The sequence below is a fragment of the Pseudorca crassidens genome, chromosome 19 (genome assembly GCF_039906515.1).
Source record: "Pseudorca crassidens isolate mPseCra1 chromosome 19, mPseCra1.hap1, whole genome shotgun sequence".
NCBI classification, from domain to species: Eukaryota; Metazoa; Chordata; class Mammalia; order Artiodactyla; family Delphinidae; genus Pseudorca; species Pseudorca crassidens.
Window position 1 is genome coordinate 23,375,372 of NC_090314.1, and position 20,280 is coordinate 23,395,651.

A 20,280-nucleotide genomic window follows, 5' to 3' on the forward strand; every position below is an offset into this window, starting at 1 on the left:
TTTTGTGAAAAATGCCATTGGTAGTTTGATAGGGATTGCATTGAATCTGTAGATTGCTTTGGGTAGTATAGTCATTTTCACAATATTGATTCTTCCAATCCAAGAACATGGTATATCTCTCCACCTGTTGGTATCATCTTTAATTTCTTTCATCAGTGTCTTACAGTTTTCTGCATACATGTCTTTTGTCTCCCTAGGTAGGTTTATTCCTAGGTATTTTATTCTTTTTGTTGCAATGGTAAATGGGAGTGTTTCCTTAATATTTCTTTCAGATTTTTCATCATTAGTATATAGGAATGCAAGAGGTTTCTGTGCATTAATTTCGTATCCTGCAACTTTACCAAAATTCATTGATTAGCTCTAGTAGTTTTCTGGTAGCATCTTTAGGATTCTCTATGTATAGTATCATGTCATCTGCAGACAGTGACAGTTTTACTTCTTCTCCGATTTGTATTCCTTTTATTTCTTTCTTCTCTGATTGCCATGGCTAGGACTTCCAAAACTATGTTGAATAATAGTGGTGAGAGTGGATATCCTTGTCTTGTTCCTGATTTTAGAGGAAATGCTTTCAGTTTTTCACCATTGAGAATGATGTTTGCTGTGGGTTTGTCATATATGGCCTTTATTATGTTGAGGTAGGTTCCCTCTATGCCCACTTTCTGGAGGGTTATCATAAATGGGTGTTGAATTTTGTCAAGAGCTTTTTCTGCATCTATTGAGATGATCATATTGTTTTTATTCTTCAATTTGTTAATATGGTGTATCACGTTGATTGATTTGCGTATATTGAAGAATTCTTGCATCCCTGGGATAAATCCCACTTGATCATGGTGTATGATCCTTTTAATGTGTTGTTGGAGTCTGTCTGCTAGTATTTTGTTGTGGATTTTTGCATCTATATTCATCAGTTATACTGGTCTGTAATTTTCTTTTTTTGTAGTATCTTTGTCTGGTTTTGGTATCAGGGTGATGGTGGCCTCATAGAATGAGTTTGGGAGTGTTCCCTCCTCCACAATTTTTTGGAAGATTTTGAGAAGGATGGGTGTTAGCTCTTCTCTAAATGTTTGATAGAATTCACCTGTGAAGCCATCTGGTCCTGGACTTCTGTTTGTTGGAAGACTTTTAATCACAGTTTCAATTTCATTCCTTGTGACTGGTCTGTTCATATTTTCTATTTCTTCCTGGTTCAGTCTTGGAAGGTTATACCCTTCTAAGAATTTGTCCATTTCTTCCAGGTTGTCCATTTTATTGGCATAGAGTTGCTTGTAGTAGTCTCTTAGGATGCTTTGTATTTCTGTGGTGTCTGTTGTAACTTCTCCTTTTTCATTTCTAATTTTATTGATTTGAGTCCTCTCCCTCTTTTTCTTGATGAGTCTGGCTAATGGTTTATCAATTTTGTTTATCTTCTCAAAGAACCAGCTTTTAGTTTTATTGATCTTTGCTACTGTTTTCTTTGTTTCTATTTCATTTATTTCTGCTCTGATCTTTATGGTTTCTTTCCTTCTGCTAACTTTGGGTTTTGTTTGTTCTTCTTTCTCTAGTTCCTTTAGCTGTAAGGTTAGACTGAGATTTTTCTTGTTTCTTGAGGTAGGCTTTTACAGCTATAAACTTCCCTCTTAGAACCGCTTTTGCTGCATCTCATAGGTTTTGGATCGTGGTGTTTTCATTGTCATTTGTCTCTAGGTATTTTTTGATTTCCTCTTTGAATTCCTCAGTGATCTCCTGGTTATTTAGTAACGTATTGTTTAACCTCCATGTGTTTGTGTTTTTTACGTTTTTTCCCCTGTAATTCATTTCTAATCTCATAGCGTTGTGGTCAGAAAAGATGCCTGATATGATTTCGATTTTCTTAACTTTATTGAGGCTTGATTTGTGACCCAAGATGTGATCTATCCTGGAGAATGTTCTGTGCGCACTTGAGAAGAAAAGTGTAATCTGCTGTTTTTGGATGGCATGTCCCATAAATATCAATTAAATCTATCTGGTCTATTGTGTCATTTAAACCGTGTGTTTCCTTATTAATTTTCTGTTTGGATGATCTGTCCATGGGTGTAAGTGAGGTGTTAGAAGTCCCTCACTATTACTCTGTTACTGTTGATTTCATCTTTTATAGCTGTTAGCAGTTGCCTTATGTATTGAGGTGCTCCTATGTTGGGTGCATATATATTTATAATTGTTATATCTTCTTCTTGGATTGATCCCTTAATCATTATGTAGTGTCCTTCCTTGTCTCTTGTAACATTCTTTATTTTATTTTATTTATATATATTTTTTGCTGTACGCGGGCCTCTCACTGTTGTGGCCTCTCCCATTGCGGAGCACAGGCTCTGGACACGCAGGCTCAGCGGCCGTGGCTCACGGGCCCAGCCACTCCACGGCATGTGGGATCTTCCTGGACCGGGGCACGAACCCCTGTCCCCTGAATCAGCAGGCGGACTCTCAACCTCTGCACCACCAGGGAAGCCCAACATTCTTTTATTTTAAAGTCTATTTTATCTGATATGAGTATTGCTACTCCAGCTTTCTTCTGATTTCCATTTGCATGGAATATCTTTTTCCATCTCCTCACTTTCAGTCTGTATGTGTCCCCTAGGTCTGAAGTGGGTCTCCTGTAGACAGCATATATATTGGTCTTGTTTTTGTATCCATTCAGCAAGCCTGTGTCTTTTGGTTGGAGCATTTAATCCATTCACGTTTAAGGTAATTATCGATATGTATGTTCCTATGACCATTTTCTTAATTGTTTTGGGTTTGTTTTTGTAGGTCCTTTTCTTCTCTTGTGTTTCCCACTTAGAGAAATTCCTTTAGCATTTGTTGTAGAGCTGGTTTGGCAGTGCTGAATTCTCTTAGCTTTTGCTTGTCTGTAAAGCTTTTGATTTCTCCATCGAATCTGAATGAGATCCTTGCCAGGTAGAGTAATCTTGGTTGTAGGTTCTTCCCTTTCATCACTTTAAGTATATCATGCCACTCCCCTCTGGCTTGTAGAGTTTCTGCTGAGAAATCAGCTGTTAACCTTATATGTTCCCTTGTATGTTATTTGTCATTTTTCCCTTGCTGCTTTCAACAATTATTGTCTTTAATTTTTGCCAGTTTGATTACGATGTGTCTCAGCGTGTTTCTCCTTGGGTTTATCCTGTATGGGACTCGCTGTGCTTCCTGGACTTGGGTGGCTATTTCCTTTCCCATGTTAGGGAAGTTTTCGACTATAATCTCTTCAAATATTTTCTCAGGTCCTTTCTCCTTCTGGGACCCCTATAATGCGAATGTTGTTGCGTTTAATGTTTTCCCAGATGTCTCTTAGGCTGTCTTCATTTCTTTTCATTCTTTTTTCTTTAGTCTGTTCCGCAGCAGTGAATTCCACCATTTTGTCTTCCAGGTCACTTATCCGTTCTTCTGCCTCAGTTATTCTGCTATTGATTCCTTCTAGTGTAGTTTTCATTTCGGTTATTGTATTGTTCATCTCTGCTTGTTTGTTCTTTAATTCTTCTAGGTCTTTGTTAAACATTTCTTGCATCTTCTCGACCTTTGCCTCCATTCTTTTTCTGAGGTCCTAGATCATCTTCACTATCATTATTCTGAATTCTTTTTCTGGAAGGTTGCCTATATCCACTTCATTTAGTTGTTTTTCTGGGGTTTTATCTTGTTTCTTCATCTGGAACATAGCCCTCTGCCTTTTCATCTTGTCTTTCTGTGAATGTGGATTTTGTTCCACGGGCTGCAGGACTGTAGTTCTTCTTGCTTCTGCTGTCTGCCTTGTGGTGGATAAGGCTATCTAAGAGGCTTGTGCAAGTTTCCTGATGGGTGGGACTGATGGTGGGTAGAGCTGGCTGTTGCTCTCGAGGTTGCCTTCTAATGGATAAGAATAGCTAACATTTATGAAGCACTTCCTATGTTCTGAGCTCTTCACTTCCTGAACTCACTGAATTCTCACCACAACCCAATAAGGTATGTTTGTATGGTATTATCTCCATTCTTGCTAAAATGCAGTTTCATTCTTCAGCGATATAAATGGAGATCACCTTCAAAAACTCTTACCCTGAAGAGATGGGACACTTGAGACCGATGGATAGTTGTATCTGTGATAGAGCCAAGATGGATGAGAGGGTCAAGGTTATGCCTATCAAATGTTTACTGGACTTTTGCTTTCAAATGGGATGTGAACGCTCCCGTCACAACTTGGGTAGGTCACTTAAGCTCACTGTGACTCACTTTCCTGATCTCACTTTTCCTGTAGTTTCAGGCTGCCCTCTGAATCATAAAAAGGAAATAGACATGACCCCACTGTATCCTCACTGAGACAGGAAATAGACTACCTCCCTTTGGTTTCTAAAGCTCCACTTAAAATATGCCCTTGAGGCATCCTACCACTTGCAACAACAAGGATGAAACTTCAGGGCATTATGCTAATGAAGTAACTCAGGCAGAGGAAGACAAATACTTCAAGGTATCACTTAAATATGGAATCTAAAAGGCTAAACTCATAAAACAAGAGAGTAGAACAGTGGTTACCAGGGACTGGGAGGTGGGGGAAATGACAGCATCTTATTAAGATACTATCAAAAATGACATTAATGCCATGCTTTAATGAAAAGTTATGATATTTTGCAAACAAAAATCATAGTGAGAACAGAGACATTCTTTCATAATTCTGAAAAGCTCTGATATCTGGCTTAAGAGAAGACAGCTAGATCTCATATCTGCTTCTGCATTCAGTCTGTTGCAATATCACATATCATAAAGCCTCTGGAAAACTCCATTGTACATTTGTGAAAAAATGAGACTGAAGAGGTAAATAATGTCTTGGTATTACAATGAAATTAGTTTTGACCTAGTGGCCCCTCAGAAAGGGTCTTGGTTCCTGAGACTACATCATGAGAACTGTTCTTAAATGTCCTATTTCTCTCAAGTTATTGTGGAATCTTCATGATTCTTTGCTGAATGGGGGAACATGTGAGTTAATGACTATTGTACTGTAATCTAATCACAGTTTTAGTTTCCTATGGCTGCTGTATCAAATTATCACAAATTTTGTGGCTTAAAGCAATGCAACTTTATTACCATACAGTTCCGGGGATCAGAGTCCAAAATGGGTCTCACTGCGCTACAATCAAGATGTCAGCAGGGGCTTCCCTGGTGGCGCAGTAGTTAAGAATCTGCCTGCCAATGCAGGGGACACGGGTTTGATCACTAGTCTGGCAAGATCCCACATGCTGCAGAGCAACTAGGCACATGCACCACAACTGCTGAAGCCCGCGCGCCTAGAGCCCGTGCTCCGAAATGAGAAGCCACCTCAACGAGAAGCCCATGCACCACAACGAAGAGTAGCCCCCACTCACCACAACTAGAGAAAGACTGCACGCAACAACGAAGACCCAACACAGCCAAAAATAAATTTATGTTTTAAAAATGTTAGCAGGACTGCATTCCTTTCTGGAGGCTTTAGGGGAGATTTTGTTTCTGGCTCTTCCAGACTCTAGGCTGCCAGCATTCCCTGGCTCATGACCCTTTCCGTCTTCAAAGCTAGCAATGGCTGGTCAAGTCTTCCTCAGGGTGCATCACTCTGACACTCACTCTTCTGTCTCCTCCTTCTCTATTTAAAGGACCTTGTGATTACTGTGAGCCCACCTAGATAATTCAGGATAATCTTATCATTTTAAGGTCAAGTAATTAGCAACCTTAATTCCCCCTGTAATCTTAATGCCCTTGCCACATAACATAACCTCTTCACACGTTCTGGGGATTGGGATGTGGACATCTTTAAGAGGCCATTATTGTGCTTATCACACTCATTCTCAGTGAGCTAAAGATCTGAGGGAGGGTGTGGTGAGAAAATTCTGAGTCACACTTTCCCTTCCCTACACATGTAAAAGCAAATGGAGCATTGGGCTCATATCAGCTGGGCTCCTTCAGGAAAAGGATAATCACCCACTGGGACAGGAAAAACATCAGGATACTCTTGGATCTCTATGCGGGTGCTAGGAGGGCCAGAAAACCGATATTCCCTCCAACAACCTCTCTGATGTGTGATTTGTATAAACATTTGTAAGGGATGCCTCATCCCTCCTCCAAGTAAATTTTGTTTTGGTGAAGTTTCACCCCACTTTGTAAAATGGCAAATACTGCTCAAAATATTGTAACCATGTGTATAGAAAATTTACTTTTAAAATTTGTTATGGAGAAAAGTAAAAAAAGAAAATTGAAAAATATGTCTTTGCCTGAAAAGTGAATGTTATAGACAAGTTGCTTGGATTTGAAAGAAAGACTGTGGAGGCACTGATAGGGCTCTATGCTAACACTTGTGGCTGCAATAACCCTCAGTCCCCTAGTAAGAATTTCAACATAAAAGTCTTACCAGCCACAATGTGACTGAGCATGGGGCCCCAGCATCAATCTCCGTGTGTCTCTCATGGAGAACGCTGAATCGGGTATCTAGGAACCAAGACATACACGCCATGGCATGCAGCCTCCAACCATACTGTGACTTCAACCTCCTATGCTGGCAGAGGTCACCGACACATGGCTGGCCTATGCAGTGATTCTCTTTAATATAGTGATTGTCTTTCTCTGAGAGACTGCCCAAACTAACTTATGAGGTCATATGTCCCTTTAACCCACCTCCCTTCTCATTAGCTTGCTCCTTTCTTAGCTTGTTGAAGGAAAAAAATGTAAATGTTGCATTAACCGCACGCATGCATGCGTGTGTGTGAGTGACCAGTAGTGGCTCTTGGCATTTCCTATTCTTGGCCAGAGCAAACACAAGAGTTTCACTTTTTTTTTTTTAATTAAGAAAAAATTTAATGAGTGAAAAAAGGGAGGGGGGAGTTGAAAATGTCTTTGTAGTCTAGTGAAGAGTTTCACTTTTAATCTTGAGAAAAATACTAAGAATTAATCATGTTCTGTATTCACTTCCCCCTCATCCCAAACAGACAAACATACAAACAACTGGAAAGGCCAACACTCCCTTTCTCCTGACCCTCCAGAAGCTTGAGACCAGGAGGGGGGCATGGGAGAGAGGGGCTGGAATCAGAAATGAACATGTAGTGGGGAGCAATTATGACCCCAAAGTGGGTGGGAGCTGAGGTCTTTTGTAGGAAAAGTTGAAGAGACCTGGATAATTTGGGGACCAACGGGGATGAAAAGAATAGTAAGCAGGAAGGACCCTGTTCACACAGCAGCTCACGGCATGATCTAGAGACAAAGATAATCTTTAAAACAAAATGTTTTAAAGGAGTTGGAGCAAGTTCTGCAGAATACACACAATTTACATATGATGCTATTTACATATGGTTTAAGTGTATATAAATGTAAAAAAAGCCATGCATCAATGAGTGACATATATACCTGTAATAAAAGTATAAAGAACCACATGGGATACTAACTTAAAATTCAGAAAATTATACTGGTTATCAGGTGAGTAGGGGACAGGCTGGATGAGGGAAGGAAACCAGTGCGGGATACACACAGGTTCTGCTAATAATTTGTCATTTAAGCTGGTTAGTGAATACATAGGTGTTGAATGTATTATTATTTTTGTACTTTCATATACCTTAGCTATTTAACAATGCTTTTAAAAATTAAAGAACCATCCCCTAACCCCAGTCCCCAGAGATGACCACAGGTGATGTCCAGACGTTTCCCTCCACTATGATTTTCCAGTAACTGGCCAGCATCCCCGTTGTTCCCCTGGGCGGCCCCAGCTCGGCAGAATCCCTTGCTCAGCGGGGCCTTGTCCGTTCTGGGCAGTGATTTGAATGTGCTTGGGCAGCGAGTTAGACCCACCAGAGACGTTTGTAGTCCTAAGATGACCTTTTTCAAGCCCCTTTCCCATTAGCTCAAAGCTTCGGATCCACCCCATCCCCAAAGGGTCTGGTTGGACCTGATCCTTGACCAGGTCTTGAGAAGTAAACTAGTAAAGTGAGAGTCCCCGGGCCAGACTGCAGCGGCTAAATCCCTGTCTGCCCCAGGCTCCATAGGCAGCCTCAGTTTCTTCAGCCCAGTTCACTCAGACCTCGAGTTCTTGGGGAGAAGGTGGGAGAGAGAGTGTTTGCTGGGAAGGCTCCAGTGGTCCATGTGAGCTGGAAGTGATGAGATGGAGAAACATCTATTTAAAAGAATTTTAACTGCTGATTTTGCTTTGTAAATAAATAAAAGACTTTTAAGAGGTCGGAGGAAGACAGGAGGGTGCCTCAGGGAGGGACCCGACAAAATGCTCCAAGGGTCCCCAAGGGTACTTACACCCCCGGGACCATGGCCTCCAATCAGTGCCCAGGCAGCCAGTTCCTCACCTCCTTCGCCACGCTGGGCCGCCCCTCTGGCTCTCCGCAAGGTCACCGCGGAGCAGTGGTGCGCCTCCAGCTCGTCCAAGTCCGGAGAGTCACAGGTGGAGTCTGAGCGAGCGTGGAGCCAGACCCTTTGCGAGCGCCCAGAACACGTTTGGTGATAGGATCAGGCTGGGTGAACTGAAAACTGATGGTTCTGCACAAGACTTGGGTGTGATGAGGTCTGCAGTGGACAGATGAATCAAAAGGACAGTTTCTCTTTTCTTTCACTGAAATTCCATCGTGTGAGCCTGGCGGAGTTCTCCCAAGTGACGACACTCTCGGCCGGTCTCCTTTGGAGTCCTTAGCAACAGTCATCACCCTTTTACAAATTCAAGTACCTTAAAAGAAAAGAGGCAGAATCAACTTTCTCCAGTTATGGGGTGGAGATGGAACGAAGGCAAAAGCTTCATTTACCGCATCGCGCTCAGCACAGCGCAGGGCCCAGGAAGGCAATTCAAGCCGGAGTCTAGGGGCACGGAGGCCTTGCAGGGGAGACAGCTGCAGAGTGCACTGAGCCTGGGTAGTCCCAGGAAGGGCTGGAGTGGGGCCGGGGAGGGCTGGGGGATGTGGGCTTGCATTGGGATCCCCTCTACCCCCGCCCACCTGGGTGGGGTAGAGAACTGCAAATCTCAAAAAAATTAATCAGAAAACACAGAAAAGCAACAAAGAAGCCCCCCCTCCCCAAAACAAAACGTTGCACCCATATACACCAAAGGTAACCAGGGCTGTTGTACTTGCAGGAGTGGGCTTCCCGGTCCACAGAGGCGATACTGCTGGGCTGTCGCTCTGCCTCCAGTGCGGTCCTCCCTGTCACCTCCACTCCCGTGAGGGGCTACCGAGTGTAACTGATACAAGGCCCTCACCCAGAGGGTTCAAAACCTTTGCTTTGGAATCAGGAGGAGCATGCTGCAGAGGGGACACTTGGCAGGTAATGAGTCCCCCGCACTCCTCTGCGCAGGTCCTGAGAAGCTTGGCTTCTTTCCCTCCCCAGGTCCTCACCTGGTTCCCTGACCAGGCTGTGGCACTGCCCTGGGAGATCTGGTTTGTTGGTTCTCAGGAGCAACTTCCAACAATAGGCGGACAGTGGAGGATCTGGCAGCTGGGACGCTTGGAACTCCAGGAGAGCCGGGGAGAGGATGAGGATGAGGTGCACAGTATCAGGGCCTAAATCTTACCAAACCATGTCTAGTAAAATTTCCCCATGGTTCAGAAGCACGAAGAACTTTAGAGGAAGCAACTAAACCAGACACCGAGGCTCCTAAAGATGAAGGCAGTGAGATGGTGGGCCTGGGGCAAATAAGTCAGTGTCCAGTTAATTACAAAAGGTTGTGTTCTGCAAACTGCCTGTAAGCCCCTGGCTTGGAATGTCAGTCCTCAAACCGTTAACAGCATGGGGCAGGGTGGGTGGGCTCCCAGGGTAGACCACAAAGCCCTGTATCCCCCATCAAGTGGCTAACTAGAGCTCTGGTGTGCTGTGTCTGCAGAGGCTAGGCTGTGGTGATTCCGTTCCCCTTCTGCACGTGACTGTCATAAGGAAATTCTTAAGGACTAGTGCAGTAGGGAGGGGATGCCTGACAGTGGGACTTCTGCGTTGGCTCCTCCCAGTTCCCAGACCCATGGTGGATCTCCAAAGGGCAGAGCCTCCAGGAGGGGATGGTGGCTGTGGATAACGTTTGCCTGGCCGTCCTCTATTGGAAGGTGGTGAGGCTATGCGTACCTTGATGGGGAAACAGAAACTGATTCCATTTCAGTCTGTCAGGGGTGGGGATGAGTTCTTTTGCCCAGAGAAGGAGGGAAGATAAGCCACTAAGCCTGACAGCTTCCTGTGACAGAAATGTTCATTTAAATGTCACAAGACTCTTCAAGTCTTTTGCTTAAACAAGAAAATGAGCAATCACAAATTTTAGGACCTTCTTGCAAGTGGACAAAGAGTGAAATAAGATGATCCGCTTGTGCCCTGATTATGAAATTTCACAGGTGTTTATGCCTATCAGAAAACAAATCAATTTCAGTATTGTCATGACAACAGAACATTAAGTAAACAATGGTTCATAGTTACAGTATCTTTCATGGCTAACACACAGGTTCACAGGCCAGAGTAACAGTCTCTAAAGAACAGGTGTCTTGGAAGACTCCTTTGCTAGAAAAAAAATCTACAAGGGCAATATTTTTTTTAATGTTTTATTTATTTTATTTATTTTTGGCTGCGTTGGGTCTTTGTTGCTATGCACGGGCTTTCTCTAGTTGCAGCGAGCGGGGGCTACTTTTCGTTGCAGTATGTGGGCTTCTCATTGTGGTGTCTTCTCTTGTTGTGGAGCATGGGCTCTAGACACACAGGCTTCGGTAGTTGTGGCTCGCAGGCTCTAGAGCACAGGCTCAGTAGTTGTTGCACACAGCTTAAGTTGCTCCTCAGCATGTGGGATCTTCTCAGACCAGGGCTTGAACCCGCGTCCCCTGCACTGGCAGGCAGATTCTCAACCACTGTGCCACCAGGGAAGCCCCTACAAGGGCAATTTTATGAAATGCAATACTTTCTGTTTTAATGCACCTATAAGGGAGGAGACAGCATTTTCTCTTATTTTGTTGAGGTAATTTTCAGTAGTAGTTAGGAAGGCCTGCTGTTTTCCACACCAAGCACTAGATTTCCACTGAGAAAGGACTTGGCAGGCCTGAGAAGTGTAAATTTACAATATGTAAAACAAAGGACAGGGTGGGGTGGTGATTATTATCAAATGAATATGGCGGCAAAGGTCTCCACCTGGAGTATGTAGAATTTCAGACTCTATACCACTAATCTTATCATAGATTTAGTTTCTATGGAAAAAAACTTAACAATAGCAGGCACTTAAATATCCTACTGATTTTTGAGCTAATTATAGTAAGTCCCCTACATATGAACCTTCAAGTTTTGAACTTTCAAAGATGCGAATGTGCATTCACATGTCCAATCACGTTAGTTCACGTGTCTGTCGTACACTGTCACATGCTGCATCCTCTACAAGTGGTTGTGCTTTTGTGTACTTTACTGTATAGTACTGTATAGAACACAGTAGTATAGTATCTTTATTTCAAGCCCAGGATGTCCGGAAGTAAGTGTAAAAGCAGTGGTGATGTAGCTGGTACTACTGTACTTTTTAAGGTACTATACTGTAAGATTAAAAATGTTTTATTTTTTGTGTTTGTTTTTTATGTATCATTTGTGTGAAAAGTATTTAAATCTATTACAGTACAGTACGATATAGCCAATTGTGTTAGTTGGGTACCTCGGCTAACTTTGTTGGACTTACGAACAAACTGGACTTACGAACGTGCTCTCAGAACGGAACTCGTTCGTGTGTAGGGGACTTACTGTATAATAAAATATTTTTACTTATGTTTTCACATTCACATATGTAGTTTTTAATAGAGTTATTTGGGTATTTTTGACAAATAATAAACTGCACATAAAGTGTACAATTTCATAAATTTTGACATGTGAACATATCACTGCAATCAAGGTAGTGAACATATATACCATTCCCCAAAATGCTTTTTTGCAATCTCTCCCTCCCACTTCTCCATACCCTGCCACCATCCCTAAGAAACAATTGATTGGCTTCCTGTCGCTATAGAATAGTTTGCATTTTCTAGACTTTTATACAAATGGAATCAAATATGCACTCTTTTTTAGTTTGGCTTCTTTCACTCAGAATAATTATTCTGAGGTTTATTTATGTTGTGGGTACCAATAGTTCTTTCATTTTTTATTTCTGTATTGTATTTCATTGTATGGATAACTAAAATTTGTTTCTGTTGATGGGCATTTGGGTTGTTTCCAGTTTATGACTTTTACAAATAAAAGTGTTATGAACATTCATGTACAAGTCTTTGTACGGATATGTTTTCATTTCTCTTGGGTAAATACTTAGGAGTGGAATGACTGGGTCATACAGTAAATGTATAAAAATACCAAACTCTTTCCAAAAATGGTTGTACTTTATGTTCCTACCAGGAGTGTATGAGAGTTCCCTTTCCTCCATATCCTTGCAGACACCTGGTATGGTTAATAATTTTCCCCATTCTAATAGGTGTGTAGTTTGTTTTGTTTTTAAAGATTTTTTTGATGTGGACCATCTTTTTTAAAGATTTTATTGAATTTGTTACAACATCGTTTCTGCTCTATGTTTTGGTTTGGGGTTTTTTTTGGCCACGAGGCATGAAGGATCTCAGCCACCTGACCAGGGATCGAACCCGCACCGCCCCACACTGGAAGGCAAAGTCCCAACCACTGGACCGCCAGGGAAGTCCCAGGTGTGCAGTTTTAATTGGTATTTCCCTAATGACTAATGGTGCTATCTTACTGTAGTTTTTCTTTAAATGATATTTATTTATTTATTTATTTTTTGGCCACACTGCACAGTTTGTGGGATCTTAGTTCTCCAACCAGGGATTGAACCCATGCCCCCTGCAGTGGAAGCTTGAAGCCCTAACCACTGGGCAGCCAGGGAATTCCCTCTTTTACCCATTTTTAAATTGGGTTGTTTGTTTTCTTATTATTGCCTTTCAAGAGTTCTATATATAATCTAGATACAAGTTCTTAATCATATAATCATCTACAAATAGTTTCTTCTGGTCAAGGGCTCATATTTTCATTCTCTTAAGAGTGTCTTTCACTGTTAAGGAAACGTTCTTAAAGTCCAATATATCAATTTTTTCCTTTTATGTATTGTGCATTTAGTGTCAGCTTTAAGAAATGTTTGCTGAACTCAAGGTAAATATTTTCTCCTATGTTTTCCTCTAGAAGTTCTGAAGTTGAGAGACTGAATATACTAATGGACACTGGCCAGAACATATATAAAAACAGAACTCTGACTCACAACCTTGAGTTGTGACTCACAACTTGACACAACTCTGACTTCCCAACCAGCTTGGGAAGCCTAACCACAACGCCTGCAGCAGCTGGCCAAAAGTGGTCAGGACTTGCTCAACACCTGCTAGCGTCCTTAACTTCTGCCCCCACTCCAACTCAGGACCAACCGAAGAAAGCCAAATAGGGTCTCCAAACCAGTGACATGAGATGCCCCACTTCCAGTAAGCCCGCTTCCAGCTTCCCTAGATCCACAAACTCAGATCAGAGCATCCCTGAGCCTTCTCTCTCTCTTTTCACTATAAAGCTTCCACATTCCTCTGCCTGTGCTTGAGTTTCTGCCATCATAAGTGATGGTGGCCAATTCCCTTGATATAGTGAGCTCTGAGAAAATAGCCTCTGCTTGTTCTCATGTGGGCAGTCTTCATTTATTTCCACATGATTTTAGGTTTTACATTTAGGTCTATGACACATTTTAAGTATATTTTTGTAAGTGGGGTAAATATGAGTTGAGGTTCATTTCTTTTGTATGAAGATATCCAATGGTTCCAGTCCTATTTGCTGGGACAACTGGACTGCATTTAGGAAATGCTGAAACCCACCTCAACCTGACAGCCTGGTTGTTCCGAACAAATAGTCAATAATTTGTAAGTTCCAAACAAATTTATATATATATATATATATAAATAAATATATATATAAAAATACATATATATAACGTATACAATAAATTTCTATTACAAAAACATATAATATATTAAAGTATATGATATACATTTTTTTTCCACAAGATGGGAACTGCACGAACCAGAGGAAGCTAAAGAATCTGTTCCATTACAATAAGGATAAATTATCAACTCAATCAGATTTTCTGCTTCCAAAAATTGGGCTATAAAGTAATCTGAGGCCTTCCCTGGTGGCGCGGTGGTTAAGAATCCACCTGCCAATGCAGGGGACACAGGTTCGAGCCCTGGTCCGGGAAGATCCCACATGCCGCGGAGCAACTAAGCCCGTGCACCACAACTACTGAGCCTGCGAGCCACAACAACTGAAGCCTGCGTGCCTACAGCCCGTGCTCTGCAACGAGAAGCCACCACAATAAGAAGCCTGCGCACCACAACAGAGAGTAGCCCCCACTCGCCACAACTAGAGAAAGCCCGTGCACAGCAATGAAGACCCAACAAAGCCAAAAATAAATAAATAAAATAAATAAATTTATTAAAAAAAATAATAATCTGAGACTGCCCAGGTCTCAGTGAGAGAGGAAAGACAAAGCACCAAGAAAAACAATACACATCAGCACACCCTAGAGACACTCTGAAAGCTCTTCAATTGCCAAGGAGAACCTGGCAGAAACTGTTACCAAAATCACAGCATAAAAATCACCTCTTGACCGTTTCTCTGGTGGCAGTGGGCTTCCACCAGACTTAGCTCCTCAACCTGCCCTGCATACTTAATCCCTGCATGAATCTGGCCTCAAGCTCTGTGGGAATAAATGAAGTGAACAACTTCAGAAGAATGGCCTCAAACTGTCCATTTTCCCACCTTCCCTATCCTTGGCCTATTCTAATGGTGTATCTTCCTGTTTTTTAGAACATTTCAGGGTAAGAACAGGAAAAGTGCTGAGAAGATGAGTCTCAAGATTGATTTGGAGGGACTTCCCTGGTGGTGCAGTGGTTAGGAATCCGCCTGCCAATGCAAGGAACATGGGTTCAAGCCCTGGTCCAGGAAGATCCCACATGCCACGGAGCAACTAAGCCCATGTTCCACAACTACTGAGCCTGTGCTGTAGAGCCCGTGAGCCACAACTACTGAGCCCATGCCACAACTACTGAGCCTGCGTTCAAGAGCCCGTGAGCCACAACTACTGAAGACCGCGTGCCTAGAGCCCATGCTCTGCAACAAGAGAAGCCACCTCAATGAGAAGCCCACATACTGCAACAAAGAGTAGCCCCTGCTCGCTGCAACTAGAGAAAGCCTGCACGCAGCAACAAACACTCCATGTGGCCAAAAATAAAAATACATAAATTTATTTTTAAAAAATTGATTTGGAAATGAACTTTGTATGTTTTAAATGCAGGAAAAGTCACCCCTGGGAATGAGCAAAGGAGTGGAATGAACCCTAAACTGCAGAAGAAACAGCATGAAAGCATCGTGCATGCAATATGTGCTCTGCTGAATTCCGGAGGGGGAGTGGTCAAGGCTGAGACTGAGAACAAAGACTATAATTATGATAGTCATGGAGTAGGATTGTATCTGCCTTCAACTTTCAAAGGCTATTTAGATGAGATGCAGCAGGGATATCTCTTTTTGATCTTTGTGAAATCATGGATGCCAAAGGCCTCTGGTATATGATTTGCTTAACTGTGCTCCTCTTTGTGCCACAGACATAGAACATGTACTAATGTCATGAATTCTCAGGAAGCACTGGCATTCCCCAAAGGCAGGATTCAGACTCTTACAAATATTAATGATTCCAATTCATTAAGTCCACAGAAATTTCAGGTTCGTGTACAAAATGAAGGTAACATAAAGGCTTCAGCTTCTGCTTTATTTGATAGCACTCACCACCTTCAGTACCAGGAAAAGTTCAACTTTACTAAGTCCACACGCGTTGAATTTAAGATGTTCTCAACAGAGATGACACAATGCTTTACCCAAGTGTGTTTCTGCATTTGCAAACACTGAGGTAGGGTAAGTATTTTTTGGCCTGCATGATGAGACCCATCAAGTCACTGGATGTGAAAAAGAGAAAACACATCTTGCCACCTTGAGGGCTTCTACTGATCGCTATATTAGGAAGTTACCAGTCCATCATTTCTGTACACAGAGGCGTGAGATAAAATATGCCACAAAATTCGTTGCAGTACACAAGCAGGGGGCCCTCCATGGATATGTCTGTGCAGTCAGCATGGAACGATTCTGCTGTGCAGTGTTTGCCAAAGTGCATAATTCCTGGTGGGTGAAGGACAATCGTGTGAGAGAGCTGGCCACAAGGAATGGGAATAGAATCATCAATGATTTTAATGTTTGCTGAGATGGGAGGAGGTGAGGAAGGAGGAAAGGGAGATATTATTTTAGAATCTGGGAAAAGAGAGGTACCCTCAGAGTTGCAGATGCCTGACATTAATTCCTATAGATACAGTTGGTGGGTCATTGCCCCTCTTTCCCTCTGCCCATCTTGAATATCCTGCATTCAACAAATAGATGCTCTGGCCTAGTAGACCCACTAGAGGTTGGTGCAGAAGGCTGTTTGACCTAGCAATTTCTGTTTCCACATCCTTTCTTGTGTTCATATTCAAGTCTCTTCTTTCCCTTTCTAATTATGAACTCACATTTACTTATACAGGAAATTCCTTTTTCACATGTACCTATGTGTCTTCTTTAATTTCCTGTCACTTTTCCTTGCCTCTGCATTCTTGTAATGGTTCCCTCATCAAATATTCTCCCTTTCTCATAGCCTCACTTCCAATTTTGAACAAAAACACAATCAAACCTCTCTTCTCTCACTTTTCCTTTCAAAAGCCAACATGTGATGCTAACCATGACTGATAGGCTGAAGAGTAGTGTTGGTGATATGCATGCACCTTGGAAAAGGAAAGCCTGAGATAATATCAGACAAAAGAAAATCAATCGTAACTTCAAGAAGAGTCCAGAAAAACAAAGTCCATTTCAGGATCTTCTCAGAAATCTATATTCATTGACCTTCACATCTTCTAGTCATATTTTTTAAAAAATATAAGCACTATATATATAGTGCTTATATTTATAATATATATATACATATCCATATATATATATTTAGAGATATGCTCAGGAGTGCTCATAGACTCACTATCTGCAATGGCCCCAAACAGGAAAACAACCAAATTATTTATTGACACAACAATGGATAAATGTATTATAGTATATTTGCATAATGGAGTATTATTCAGCAGTGAAAACGAAATAGGGATAGAGTAGGATAATTAAATAGTTTAGAAATCCCACCAGAGGATTAAAGACAAAGAGGGAATTTTAAGGGAGTTTGGGAGACTGCTGTAAGCTAATGAGCACTCAAGAAAAGAATCCAGTAACTTAGCAACAATCTACACTACCTTGAAGGAAGACCAGGTGCATCCAAGCACCAGGCACACTCAAGCTACAAGTTCTTACAGTTAAAACACAAGACAATAGACATGGGGTTTGAATCTTGTTACATGAAGTCACGGAGTTAATGATCCTTGATGAGTAGCATTTCTGCATGTAGCCAAGAGAGGAATAGGTGAAAGGAGAAAGAAACTAGGTGAAGGGGGACATTATACTGAAACCTGAATGAATTACCACATTTTAGTATATGTTACCACACTTTTGCTAATATACATACGATTTGAATAGCGCCATGACAGTCCCGATTAGATCATATAGGGTTCAAGGAGGATCTAATGATGTAAGCCTGTAACAGGGGCGGGGCAGGCATGAAGTTGCTAGTGTGTGACCCTTAGCATGGTGGTTAGAGGTCCCACACATGTAACAGTCAGTCACACAGGTCCTGGAGGCAGAGTATGGTAAGAGGCAGATCGTGGCCTTCTCCCCAGGGCCCTCCAGGCCCTCCAGCCTCAGGACTGGCAGGTGAGCTGGGGGTCCTGGGGACAGGCTGAGGGCTGTGTCCTGCAGAGCTCCAGAGCCCTCTCCATGGCCACCCACTGGTCGAGCCTGGGCACTGGTGGAAAGACCCAGACCAAGTGCTGGACGAACGTTCCCATGCAGGGTAACTGGCCCGCCCAGGGACTCCCTCTTAGCCAGGGCCTGGGCCTCAGAGGGTGAAAGCTGAGCCTTAGGACCTTGCCCTTTCTCGTCAGAACAGAGAATAACATTTGTTTTGGTGGAGGTTTACAGGAACATTGTGACCTGCCCGTGACCTGACCTCAAGAACAAGGGATCTGGTGCTTCCCTGGTGGCGCAGTGGTTAAGAATCCACCTGCCAATGCAGGGGACACGGGGTTCGAGCCCTGGTCTGGGAAGATCCCACATGCTGTGGAACAACTAAGCCTGTGCGCCACACCTACTGAGCCTGTGCTCTAGAGCCCACGTGCCACAACTACTGAAGCCCATGCACCTAGAGCCCGTGCTCCGCAATGAGAAGCCACCGCGATGAGAAGCCCGTGCAACAAAACGATGAGTAGGCTCCCCTCGCCACACTAGAGAAAGTCCGCGTACAGCAACGAAGACCCAACACAGCCCAAAATAACATAAATAAAAACAAATTTTAAAAGAACAAAGGATCTGACACCAAGAAGTTTGCAACAACTAACCACACCCCTCTCTCACCTTTCCTATAAAAGGGCTTTGCTGAAAGCTTTCGGGGAGTTCAGGGTTTTAAAGGCATGAGCCACCAGTCTCCTTGCATGGCCCTGCAATAAACCTTTCTCTGCTCCAAACTCCTACATTTTGGGATTGTTTGGCCTCACTGTGCGTCGGGCACATATGAAGAAGGTGGTCTTCTCCCCTCCCCACTCTTTCTTTGATTACAAAAATGCAGCCCCTTTTGTTCTCAGGGTTGCGCTCCCTTGCCTGCCCGCTTGTATCTCCCACAAGTGTCCTATGCTAATAAACTCAGCTTACCACTCTGCCTCATGCTGAATTCTTTCTGCAAGGAGAAAAAAGAACCTGAGCTTCAGTTTAAGTCCTGACACCAAGTGAGCGGTTTTAATTAAAAGACAGTGGGTCTGAATCCCCTCCTAAAACAGGGATCCTGGGTTCAAGTTCCAGTCCCATCCGAGAAGGACTGTGGCTTCAGACAGAGCCTGCTCAGGGCACTCATAACTCTGACAAAAACTCTAACAAATATGAACCAGTAAATAAAATATACAATGTTAGAAACTAAATGATTTGATAATAGGAGTGATTTTAAGGCAGTTTATAATACACTCCTTGGGTCTTTTGTGAGAAAAAACCGAGAAGATTCTTAATTTATTTGAAAGAAAATAGTCAATGTCGAAATTTAAGGGGAGATTACAGGATTTTTAAACTGTGGTTGTGGCTTTAAATACATATTATACAATGTATTTGACTAAGTCTTGTCTCGTAAAAATCTTGTTTTAAAGAATAAATTAGCAGCTCCCCAAATTCAGATAATATAAAGATTTTAAAAATCTTAATTAAACTTAAAAATTCACTCTCAGAGTTTTCAACGATCCTCTCCAAAACGTGCTCCTGCTGCCTACTGAACTTTTGTTTCAGGGAATACCAAGGCAGACCACCACGGGACCCTCCTCCAACTCGTGGGCCCTCGAGCTCCTCAACGGGGCAGAAGGAGCAAGGCCCAGGTGGCGGCCCCACGGAGGCCAGACCCAGGGGTGGGTCTCAAGGTTGCTACCCAAGCCCGGCTTTCTGAAAGGGGACAAGGGTCTGGACACTGACGACCAGCGGGCGCAGGGGTCCCACAAGTGTCTGCTCGACAGCGCTGCACATTGGTCACGGGGTCCTGGTATTTCAACCCGCAAGTCGACTTCGAGCTTTGCTTTGGAACGACCCTCCAGGACAAATGAACATGAACTTAAAGGAAAAGCTGGCCGCATCCCCAAGCCGCGTTTTTAAAGCTGTTCATCTTGCGCTGACTTGAGCCCGTAATCCCTGGGAGGTCCCGTCCTTCCAACAGTCACTCGGGACGGTGCCGCAAGCGGTTTACAACCCAAGTCCACAAATTCAATCCGCAAGTCTAGGCGTTTGCTCAGCGGCACGGGCACCCGCACCAGCACGGGGCTGCACTCGGAAGACGAGACACCGCGCGGGCTCTGAACGCCGTCCGCACCTCGGCCACCCGAAGCCGGAGACCGGGAGTCCCGGCAGAGACCCGACCAGCCACCCGCGAGGAGGCCAGACCAGCCACGGCCCCGGCCGAACGCCGCCCTTTCCCCACCCCGCGGAGCCCAGCCTCCCGAGGGTCCCCCTGCAGGTGCCCCGTCCCTGCAGGCGCCCCCCACTCGCCAGGGCCCCCATTTTTCCCCCAGCTCACCATGCAAGCTCTCCTCCTGCAGCCCGGGGTTCTCGCTCTGTGAATGCGGTGAGGAGAAGGAGCTTCCGGGGGGCGGGGGTCAACGTCGAGGTCGGCGTTAACGTGAGGTTGGGGTC

At 43.4% G+C, this 20,280-nt stretch overlaps 1 protein-coding gene and 1 long non-coding RNA gene across 4 annotated transcripts; one reads left to right on the top strand and one right to left on the bottom strand.

Annotated features, from left to right (window-relative positions):
- Positions 1-6,658: 6,658 nt before the first annotated feature.
- On the bottom strand, positions 6,659-20,253 carry LOC137211718 (uncharacterized). Of its 3 annotated transcripts, none has more exons than XR_010937189.1 (3): positions 20,165-20,233; positions 9,321-10,308; positions 6,659-8,659 (listed from the first exon to the last, which is right to left on the bottom strand). It is a non-coding gene; the product is annotated as an uncharacterized lncRNA (long non-coding RNA). The 3 variants fall into 3 exon arrangements; XR_010937191.1 differs by having other exon boundaries at positions 9,321-9,579; positions 20,165-20,222; XR_010937190.1 differs by lacking the exon at positions 9,321-10,308 and having other exon boundaries at positions 20,165-20,253.
- LOC137212530 (schlafen family member 5-like) lies at positions 11,401-19,746 on the top strand. The gene is given in 4 exon segments (XM_067716022.1): positions 11,401-11,410; positions 15,248-15,818; positions 15,820-16,195; positions 19,390-19,746. Coding segments are annotated over 4 exon segments (1,314 nt in total).
- Positions 20,254-20,280: the final 27 nt, after the last annotated feature.